This window comes from Pyxicephalus adspersus, chromosome 7 (assembly GCF_032062135.1).
Source record: "Pyxicephalus adspersus chromosome 7, UCB_Pads_2.0, whole genome shotgun sequence".
In the NCBI taxonomy this organism is placed as follows: domain Eukaryota; kingdom Metazoa; phylum Chordata; class Amphibia; order Anura; family Pyxicephalidae; genus Pyxicephalus; species Pyxicephalus adspersus.
This window is the reverse complement of record NC_092864.1, coordinates 24030895-24042068: the sequence shown is the minus strand read 5'-3', so window position 1 is coordinate 24042068 and position 11174 is coordinate 24030895. Positions and strand designations below refer to the sequence as shown.

The 11174-nt window shown below is 37.5% G+C and overlaps 1 protein-coding gene across 1 annotated transcript in view; it reads left to right on the top strand.

Moving 5' to 3' along the window:
- TRRAP (transformation/transcription domain associated protein) overlaps window positions 1-1900 on the top strand; it is a 94672-nt gene extending 92772 nt beyond the window's left edge. The window contains exon 68 of the mRNA XM_072419071.1: window positions 286-1900. Within this exon, the coding sequence (XP_072275172.1) occupies window positions 286-570 (285 nt within the window). The 3' untranslated portion in view covers window positions 571-1900. The remainder of the gene's footprint in view (window positions 1-285) is intronic.
- Window positions 1901-11174: the final 9274 nt, after the last annotated feature.

The window sequence follows — 11174 nt, the reverse complement described above, 5'->3', positions numbered from 1 at the left end:
TATATATATATATATATATATATATATATATATATATATATATGTTTTACCATGAATGTATGTTATACTTAGACCAGCTTCATTAAAATATTAGTGGCCTGGTTAGCATAGACCAGTGCTTCTCAATTTTCCAGAGGTTTCCAGGGGTTCCTTGAGCAATTTATATCTCTTGGGCCAGTTTAAGTGACACCAATGATTTTTGGCTATTGTGGTAGGAAGCATTCCTACTGGTATTTGGAGCTGCAGTAACTTATAAGTAATTCGTTTTTCTCACCTTTTCATCAGGTTGACGGCATTCTGAAAACAGTACTGCGGGATGAAATAATCGCCTGGCACAAAAAGACACAAGAGGACACTTCCTCTCCTCTCTCACCTGCTGGACAGCCTGAGAACATGGATAGCCAGCAGCTTGTGTCACTGGTCCAGAAAGCCGTAACTGCCATTATGACACGACTACACAACTTGGCTCAGTTTGATGGTGGAGAGAGCAAAGTCAACACACTAGTGGCTGCTGCTAACAGCCTGGACAACCTGTGTCGTATGGACCCTGCATGGCACCCATGGCTGTAAGGGAGCTTAGATGTAATTGTATTAAGCAGTCTGTTCATAAGCTAACACAACGGTACTGGATCATGCTCTGCTGTGAGGGTTGTTTTAAAGCTGTGAAGGTTTCTTTTTTTAATGTTTAACTATGGTAGATGTGCCATATACCACAAAAAGCTATAGGCTTTGAAGGTTTGACTTGCATACTACCTTCACCATCGCTGACCGCTCTTGAACAACTGACAGATTGTGGGTAGATTAGATGCAATTACAAGACGTGATGGGCTTTTGAAGGGGTAAGCTGTTGGCCGCTGTGGAAGCTAATCATGTTTACAGAACATTTCTGCCTGTTGTCATTAAGTGGTATGCTTTTTACAAAGAGAATATTGATTTTCCTCAAGTTCAAACACATTTCAAAGCATTCAAAATAGCAGCTCTAGTGAATAAAAAAACACAAAGGGACCCTGTACAGACATGTAATGATTTTTTTTTCTTTGTTATTGTGTTGTAGCTTTATACAAACTAGAAAAACAAAAAAGGGGGATGTAAAATTTTATACTTTTTAAAACTGGCACATCTACAATGCTGTTTTAGGCCAATGTGGCTTTCTTACTTTCTACAAAGACTGTTAAATACAGGCAGGTGTTGATTTTTTGTTAGGTAGGAGTGGGCTGTACAAAATATATAATGTATAGGTCTTTCTTTGTTACATAAAGTTCTTGAACAAAAGCTCCAGGCATTGTGGATGATTCATGGAAACGGGGGCAAAAGAACTGAAGCAGAGGGAGAGCTCTTGAACATAGCATCTATTCTAGGTTTCTAAAGAACCTGAATCTCAAACCTGGTTGCTTTGTACAACAGCTCCACTTTGGCTCCAATTTCCCCAAATCAGCTTTAATAGGCCTCCCGTGGAGGAGCAAAGCCATCAGTCATGTGAATGTAAATTATATCTGGAGATCCACCAGTGGAGCACGTGCAGTAGTAATGCAGGGCCATGGTGGAAAAATGTGGAAACATTTTTTTTGTGTTGCTTTATTTGAGAAGTTACTTTGTCAGATGATTACCTATATATACCTTTGTAATTTTTAAGGAATGGCCCTGCTTCTGTCATTCTTCGCTACAAAAAGTTGTTTTATAAATGCTCAGTATTAAGAGAACTGGTTCTTAAGGTATTTGTACATCCATTTTCAAAATAAATATTTTGAAAAAGGCTTTTCCATGTGTATGGTATGTTATTTTTGATTGTATGTGGATTTTTTTATTTTTTTGGGTTATTTAGTAAGATCATTTGAAATTCTAGAGCAATGAAAAATATTGTGTATATATAAATATGAACAATAAAGCCCATTTCCTGGCACCATGGCTTTGCCTATTTTTAACCCTTGGTGGGATAGGAGGGTTAGCATGCAATAACACACCAGACAAATGTGCATTCTGCATAGGCGTATTTACTTACTTTTTGTGGTATTTACAGGACAATAAGTAACTGACCACTGGGTCAAAACAGTTTCCACCTCTATCTAAAACAAAAAAGTGTGGTTTTTGCTGTATACTATAACGGACACCCCTCCGTTACAAAACAAGTCTCCTGTTTTGAGCTGAGCTCAGTGTAGTCACATATAAACAGTGCAATGACAGCAATGTGGCCTGTCCTCTGTCTCCTTAGCTTTATAAATATGGCATGCCATTAAAAAAAGGAAGTAATTTTTAGCTTACGTGTTGAACTGGATCATATCGTCACATGTTTACTGCTCTCAGAGAAGTCCTCTTCACTCACCAGGGAAGTGGAAGCCCCTGGAAATGGGGCACCTAAAACAACCCATTACACCTGATTTGTGGTGCCTGCATACCTCTACTTTACCTCTATCTCAATGCACACAGACATCTTCAGACCTCAGAGCTATCCTCTATCATCATGCACACCTCTGTAATGTTTCCTCTTGCGCTTCCTATTGTGTCTCCAGGAGAAGAAGTGAAAGGAAATGTTATGCGATACAGAAAGCAAAAAAAGACATGTTAACCTTTCCTTTTGTATCTAAAAACTGAAAGAAACTATATTTTTGTCTATAGGTACATTTACAAGTTCATAATGAGATGGTTAAACAGCTCTGTAGTTAGAAACTATAGAGCAATTCTTGTTTACGTCAGTTATTTAGTACAGTTTCCAATTCTGCATCAGCATTACTAAAAAAGAAAAGTAATTATGAAAGCTGCCGCTGCTGGACTGAAGGAGCAAAATATGAGTTTGTCATCCTTGTCCTTACTTAACAAGTCACTGGCTATAAACAAACATATTGACTGCGTTACTGATGTGTAAAGCTTTGTTCCAAGCCAATGATATCCTAAATGGCAAAGTATAGGTACAGATGAAAGCCTTGGAGCTTGCTGCTTTAATAAAAAAAAAGGGGTCGGCAATGGCATTTTCCATATATCTAACCTGATAGGTTTCCTCTAAAGGTCAACTCCACTCAAAATATTTTGTTTTGGATAGCACAAAAAGGTGTTACAGCTCCGTTCATGTATATTTGGGTCTTTGTACTTATTAGAAAGATTTTTCCTATCTGAGCCTGAGTAAGTGATAGAAGTCTCCCAAAGGGGACACACACAACACATATTTGGAAAGGCAAGAAAGAATTGGACCTCCTTACAGTAGTTTATTCCTTCCTGTACAGTACAACTCCAGTAAAAAGCTAACCCTGCATATTTTTCTATTGGTGTCCTAGAGACAGAAATTATCCCCAATATTATCAAATACAGAAATAAAGAACTGCAATACATTATTGTATGAAATGAAGAAACTGAAGACCTTTTAATTCTTCCTTACTTTATTCAAAAAAGACCTGGAAGAAATAAAGCGTCTTCTTAAGTGATATGCGTGGGAAATGGTGGGTAATATACCTATCAATAATGAAAAGGTAATGATGTCAACAGGAAAGCTGCAGAACAATGGGGTGTGTGAAATAAAATTGAATGTCCTACAAATGAGATCATTTTTGTAGTTTACTCAATCATCTCTGTCAAGCTTCGTCTTTGTTATATAACATCCCTTCCCCGCACCCACACATACTCATAAATTGACACTCTGCCAGCCAGATGTGACCATCAATATTTTATAGCATGGCTCATGAAAGAGCAACGCTCTTGACCATTTCACAATGCCTGCAAGGAGTCAGGTCCTCGTTGTGGGTAGTCGCGGTATTAATCTACGGCCTGTCACTGGGAATGCGTAGAAGCATGTTTATTGATATATGATATGTCGTCCTGCTATCCTGTAGATCAGTGAGGATGGAAAGGCCAGGTCGGCTTGCAGAGAGCAGTCTTTCAGACCTGTCCAGATTGAGAAATTACCTCTTAACTATTTTGATCTGTGCCCTTTCTGCAACAAAAAATATTGCCTTTTCTGTTTGTATTACTTTCCGTCCTATTAAAGATATTAGGTGAATAGTTAAAGGTGTTTAATGCTAAATGAAATGCTAAAATTATAATAACTGATCCATTAAAGAATGACACCTTTCAGTCATTGCCTGAAATTCACTTTTATTAATGGCAGGATCCAAGTTCCAGGTGGTAAACCAATAAATACTTTTTATAGCCAGTTGTTTGTGGATATCTGACCATTACACCTACAGGAGCTTGTTAGACGTTTTTTCTTGTTTTTGGAATGTGTCTGTAGTTATTTGTGCATATTCAGCCAAAACAGTGTTTATGTGAACTGATGAAAAGACCTTGCCCGTGGTGAGTGTTCCAATGTACTCCAGGAGACTTCATGGAATCCACCTGAGTTCTTCTACAAACTTGTTTTTATGTACCTGACTTTGTTTACAGGAGTACATTTATTCAAGAACAGGTATGGGTCTTCTCAAAGCATGCAGTTGTCCGAATGCCTTTGAACTTTATTCATTGCTGGAAACATTACTGAACTTATTTTTTGGAGTACCATTTACATACTTTTAGTCTTGGAGTGCACATACGGTATAGAGAGATGGCTTGCCTCGAATGATTTGTAATTCTGTCCAAAGTATCCTGAAATTCGCTCAAGCCTTTCAAACAGAACACTAAGGCAGATTGAACCAACTTCTCTATTACAATTAGGGTCTACAGTATTGTCATCCCCCCACCTGCAGTATTCTCACTAGAGAATACATTTACAACAAAAGACTAAAGGGGTCCTCACTGGTCTGCCTTTTTATGAGCAATTTACTAGTTTGGACATTTGTATGCAGCACTTCCGATTAGCTCCTAGTGCCCTATATCCTTCTCCCAGTCTAAGTTCTTTTGACCCGATATTATTTACTGGAGGGAGGCAAACACTTCATACCCAGAAAAACCAGATATTGTCGTTGAGTCCTGTCACCAAATGCAGCGGCAAGAGAGCAAAGTCAAGTTATATAGGATATGCTTGTGGAGATTGAGCATCTTAAACAGAGATTCCCAAATTACTGACCACCAACGGTCAACGAAACATCTAAGTGGTTGATAAATGCCTGGGGGTTAATGGGTGGTTTATAAATATTAGAAGGTTAGTAAATTTTTCAAGGTCTCTATTGGGGGTTTCCATTCTTTTCCGATTTTTTTTCACTTACCCTGTACTAAGCAAATTAAATATATGGATAACAATTGTTCATAAAAGATTTTTATTTCTCCCCATTCAGTCCTGAGATTACCATAGGCCTGTTGAAAAATAAAGCCCTTTATGCTTAGGGAGGGAAACTGCTACATTTCTTCTACATTTGAGACTGGACAATGGAGACAAAAGCACCAGACTGGTGAACTCCTCTCTGTGTCACTGTTCTTTCCTAACATCATGTTACTTCTATGCATACTGCAGTAAAACTGACAGGCTTCTTGTGCTGCTTCTTCCACCCCCAGTGTGAGCTTTGACTTAACATTAACCCTTTGCAGTCTTTTTTTAATGATGTATTATAAATGTATTTTTATATACTGTTTGGAAGGGTGGGGGGGGGAGTTAATGAACAACCTAATAGTTTATGAGAGTGGAAAAGCTAAATTTGTTGGTGAGGCTTAGTTGTATTATCAGACAAGGGAGCCCACCAAGCCAAATTTGCAGTCCTTTCAAATATGAAAGCAACAGTAAAAAAATGTTAAGTCAAACACAATATTGCATTAGTTTTCCATGCAATAAATATTGTCAGGTTGGTTTCAATGGGTTACTGCACTTAGCACATTCATCCCTGTGCTCTTGATCCAGCCAAGCATCCTAACCCAAGCCTTGTACTATTGGTATTGATCAGCAAAAAATCATTTACTTTCTTTCCAGAAGTAAACTGTGAGGTTGAAAAAAAACTACCTGCAGGCCAGAAAATGTTACATCATCACTGTGTAAGTGGAATATAATTTGGAACTGTACCATTTTCTCCCCGTAGAGGTTTTCAAAAACTAAGTCAGCTCAGGGAGATTATTAATTCAGTTTACAGCCTTGAAGACACCTTGCCATTCACAACAGGAAGTGTCTCCTGGGTACAACTGGCCTCCACTGAAGCTGTTCAAAGCTTTTCTGTTAACTAATTCCTGGTGTTCTGTGACAATTTGTAACTACTTTATTGCATGTAACAGCAATTTTTAATCTGGGCAGAAAAATAATGCAGCTATACAAGTCAACAGAATACAGTGTCTTTCATTTTTTATTTAAAGGGAAATTCCAGAAGAATGGCTCATTTTACTACCACGAATATTTTTTTGTGTAACACAGTTAAGGAAAATAGCATTACAACAGGTATCAAAAGATAATACTAGAGCAAGAAATAGGATGAGAAGCAGACCTGATGGAGAGAGAGATTAAGGTTGGGGGGACTACTTAGGTTGCAGAAGACAAAGGTAGCGAAAACAGGAATTTACACCAAGGAAACAGGATTATGCATTATACAGTTACATATTTTAGTTTGTGATCTGTCTAGTGTAGTCATTCTCAAACAGGATTCCGTGGAACACTAGGGTTCCTCCAAAGGTTGCTAGGGGTTCCTTGGGCAATGAGTTAAACAGATACCAATGATCTTTTTGGCTTTGTGTAAGGGTGGCAGTGCACCCACTGGCCTGCAATTTAAGATGCGTTCTTCCTTTTGACCACCACATGGTCAGTGCATTGGGAATTGTGGATATGGTATATATAGTAGGGGTTCCCAGAATACTTGAAAGTTATTTCAAGAGGTTCCCCCATGTTAAAATGGTCAAGAAACACCTCTCTAGTGTCATATGACACTTACCTTGGACTTCAGCTTCCTAAATACACAGCAGCACACCCATACAAAGCTTTTCATCAGCATGTTTCTACCTACTGTCTACACATTATTGGACAAATGGCAACCTTCCTCTCAAATCCAAATTTTAATACCAGAAAAAATATAAAAAAAAACACTAATTCACCTGTTTCTTGGCCTGAGTGGACTGGTTAAAACATTCACAATAGATGGTAATATATGTATATTAAGAGCTTATTCACACCATATGCTTTAACGTGCCCATGACTCACATACGTGCTGGCATGCAATCATACATTGTGTTACACTGCAATCTATTTTAACATTCATTTCAGTGCTTTTTTTAACTTTTACCAACTCATATGAAAAATGTCGTATTATTTTTTCAACCTGAAATAACACATCACAACATAGAAAACAATGGTATTTGCCTAGTCCTTGCTTTGTAAACAAACCAGTATTGTATGGAGGTTTGGAGGTGATACAAAAGTGATATGGTGGATAAGGGTACTTGGGGGTCAAAAGAAATATTTCTCTATTTATTTCAGAATATATTTTGCAAGAAAAGGGGCAGGAAATTACACAGAGGAAGGAGAAAATTACATAATTACATATTATACTTTGCAAACTTGGTACCTATTAGCATTTAGTATCTAATACCAAAGCATGCCCCCAATCTCTAACTCTTCTACAGCATGTCTTCTTCCTCAGCTACAACTCTTTTTGCATTTCATGGGTCCTATAAAAGTCCCTCTAATACAGCAGTCGCCAAACGGTGGCCCGCGAACCACTGATGGTCCCTGAGAAAATTTGGGCGACTCTGTCCCCCATATGGACACAACCTGCCCACTCTTCCATCGCAGGCATAGACCTGCTTGTTAAACATGCTGGGGGGACAGTAGCGCAGGGCTGTGTAAACTTTTATTGTGTCCATAGTCCAGCGCTACTGTCCAATAGGATGTTTAGCAAGCAGGTCTAAACCTGAGCCAACCTGAGAGTGAGCGGGTTTTGGCGTCATGACGTCACTCGCAGTTTCTTCCCCTTCTAGTGGCACACAGCTCCCCGTGCATGTGACGTCCGGATTCCGTGGACTCAGTGGCCCGTGAGGTCCGAAAGGTTAGCGACCACTGCACTAGTACATTGATATCTGCTTCTATAAGATTTATTTGGTCCATGTGAAATTGCCTGGACATTATCCAAATATCTCCTAAAGAGCTATTAAAAGACCAAACCTGAAACAAAAAGCATGTATAAAGAAGCTAATCATGACATTCAAAAATCTCATTACTGGACAGAAAACTACATATTTGGCATTTGCTAAATTTGTTTTGCTATCTATTGTCCTTTCATCCTCCATGTAAAATTTTTTTATCATCCATAAAAAAGGTATAAAACTAATATTTTTAGTATTCTTCTTCACTATTCCTCTTTTCCATCCACAATGTCCTCCACATTATTTGTCTGACTTCCTCTGTACCCAAATGGTCCCAGACTAACCCTTAGCTATAACTAGGCAGTGAAAAAAAAGCATTACAGTGATTAACTCGTCACTTTGCCTTTTTTCCTTTTTTTCCTATCAACATTATTCTTTCTGTTCTTTCCAGCTATAGCTCCTGCTATAAAGAAACTTCAAGAGACCGATATCAGGTCAAATGTAGGTACCTATACTGTTTGCATTTAAGTATAAATACATTTATTGATATGTGTTAATTGTATCTATTACCTGCCTAGAGTTCAGCTTTTAAGAATATTCTCAACCCGAAATTTTTAGGGTGAAATCAATTTTGTAAAAGTTTGGTGCAAAAAATTATCATTTTTGGGGTAGCTGTACAATTCAGGTGCCACATCCATAGTTAAAGTTTCTACATTGTTTATTTTTCCAGATTTATTGGACTTTTAAAGCAATATAAGTCTCGGTAGACTGCACATACATGCAGCAGATTCCCTGAGGACTGATCGTCTTTCTGAAAAGGAAGTACTGTTTTGTAATGTCTCATGGCTCCTGAGGAAGTTAAAAACTAAACATTTTTTGTGAACATCTATATTGAAATAATCTATGGAAAAATTGTCAATTGATATCTCATGTATACCTTTTAATTAACAAAAAATTATGTTTTTATAATTCATGTTGTGTAGGATAACAACTTTTGGTGCCTTAAAAGTCCAATAAATCTGGAAAATAAACATTGTAGAAGAGTTTGCTGCACACGATAGTCACGTAGTCAGTATGATATTCACAATACACTGCTGTATTGTTACTTTTTTATTGCCTTAGTCATGACAGTCTTGGTTTAAGTATTCCCCATTATCACAGGATCTCCTGCAAGTTTAATATGCAGAGGGCAAGTAAGCCGTGAAAAGGCTCCATCCTATTTTTATAACAGCTCCTTTTTAATTTGCAATTTTCTTTTCCCCATCAGAAATACAGGGCATATGTGTAATTGCCTTTTCCACGTGTAGCATTTGGAGAGCAATTATTTCCGAGTCTCAATATTCGGCTTGAGTCAGTGACTAGGAACACATGAAATGTCCCTTCACACTCTTTTCTCAGATATTTCAATATCAGGTAGAACACCAGCATTTTAAACACACCATTGTATGCATGAGTGCTTAAAAAGTCCCTCAACTTAAATTGTTTTTTCATGCTCTTCTAAAGGGCCTTTTAAAACCTCTCCCTTCAAAGTTAATGGAAAAATCCAGACTGGATTTTAAATGCGTGTGAATGTCACTTTGTAAATGTTATCAAACTTTAGCAGATTCTTAAAGTGTGTTTGATATATTTAATTGCATTTCATGTTGAATACTGATATTGTGAATGTTAAAATACATTTCTGATGTTCTATAATATGAGTTAAATAAATAGGACTATTGATCTTTAGAGTGGAAATGGATTTGGAGGGATAGAGATAGACATGATAGGACCAGAAGGCCAAATTAAATGACCGTCTTTTTTATTTTTCAAAGGTATAACTTTCCGCTGAATGCTACCCAGGCATCAAGTCACTCGTTTAACATAAAAACTTTAACCTATGTATAAAATACGAACAAACAGATTGTCAGCATTTTGCTTTATAGTGCCAATATTTTCAGGCTGCACTTCCAGTTTTGACGGCACAAGGCACAAGTGGTTATGATTTTTTATGCAGTAGGAAGTTTTTTTTAGAGGAGTTTTTTTTACTGGTGGCCGGTAATCTAATGACTGGACTAATGACAGATAGAGAATCTTAGAACCCACAATGCAGATATAAAGCTATGTGGCAGTAGGTACAGGAGTGCCTAGGCACCATCACATACCAGGAGGGGTACATCTATTTAGGACTAATTAGGGTACCAATTGGCACAATAAATATTTTTAAATATTCCCTTATAGGATAGCATATCTACACCTTTTGAATATTGTATGTTAATATTTTGGTTGATGCATAATCTGTCTCTTTACAGTCTGTTGTAATAACTAGTGTTGGTGCTCGAATTTGGGTTGTCCTTATATTCGACTTGAATTCAGGTAGACCCGACCTGAAAAAAAAAGAGATTCAACGGCAAAAATTCAGATAAAAAAATGTGTAAAAAAAAAAAAAAAAATTAATGTTAAATTAATTTATTAAATGTTTGTGTTTATTTTACCATTTTTTTTAGTGGTATTCTACAATGACATGATATCTCTTACTCTGTAACACACTTTCCAACATAGAAATATTATGATACATTTGTTACATTTTTCTTTTATCCACTGTGGGAAAAATGTAACAAATGTATCGTTTTACTGTGCTGGAAAGTGTGTTACAGAGTAATACTTGCGTGGGATCTTCTCAATGATTGCAGCCGTGTTTGCAATCATTGAGAAGAGCGATCCCTGGGGCACTACAGGTTAATTAATCTGTAGTGCCCCAGGGATCGTAGTGGAACTGCAGAGTTTATCTGCAGTTCAGTTCCCACAGTCACATGACCATGGGAACTTTGCGATCACAGCTGTGACTGCAGGCGATCCCCAGGCACTAGAGGTTGAATGGGGACAATTTCCCCATTCATCACATCTATCCAAGAACACATACAACTAGTAAAGGGCTGCAAGAGCAATCAGATTATTAGTCAGGTAGTAGTCAGATTATTAGTCCCTAAAAATCACCCAAATTCTCCCATGATTGACTTCAATGTTGTTCAACATTCGATCACCCGAACAATATCTCACTATTTGATAGTAATAACCCAATTGATTACAGAAAGAGTAAAAGAGAGAGGTGAAATTCTTGTTCACAAGGTAATGAATCAGCTCAGTTAGTAATCCTTTATCAAATGACTCTGCCGTAAGTGTCAGTGAAAAAAACTCCTTCTTGAAGGCAGGTTCTTCCTGCTGTTCATTGCCATTAGGTAGCCCATAGTGGACTTCTTTGGTATATAATAAATGTTTATTATATA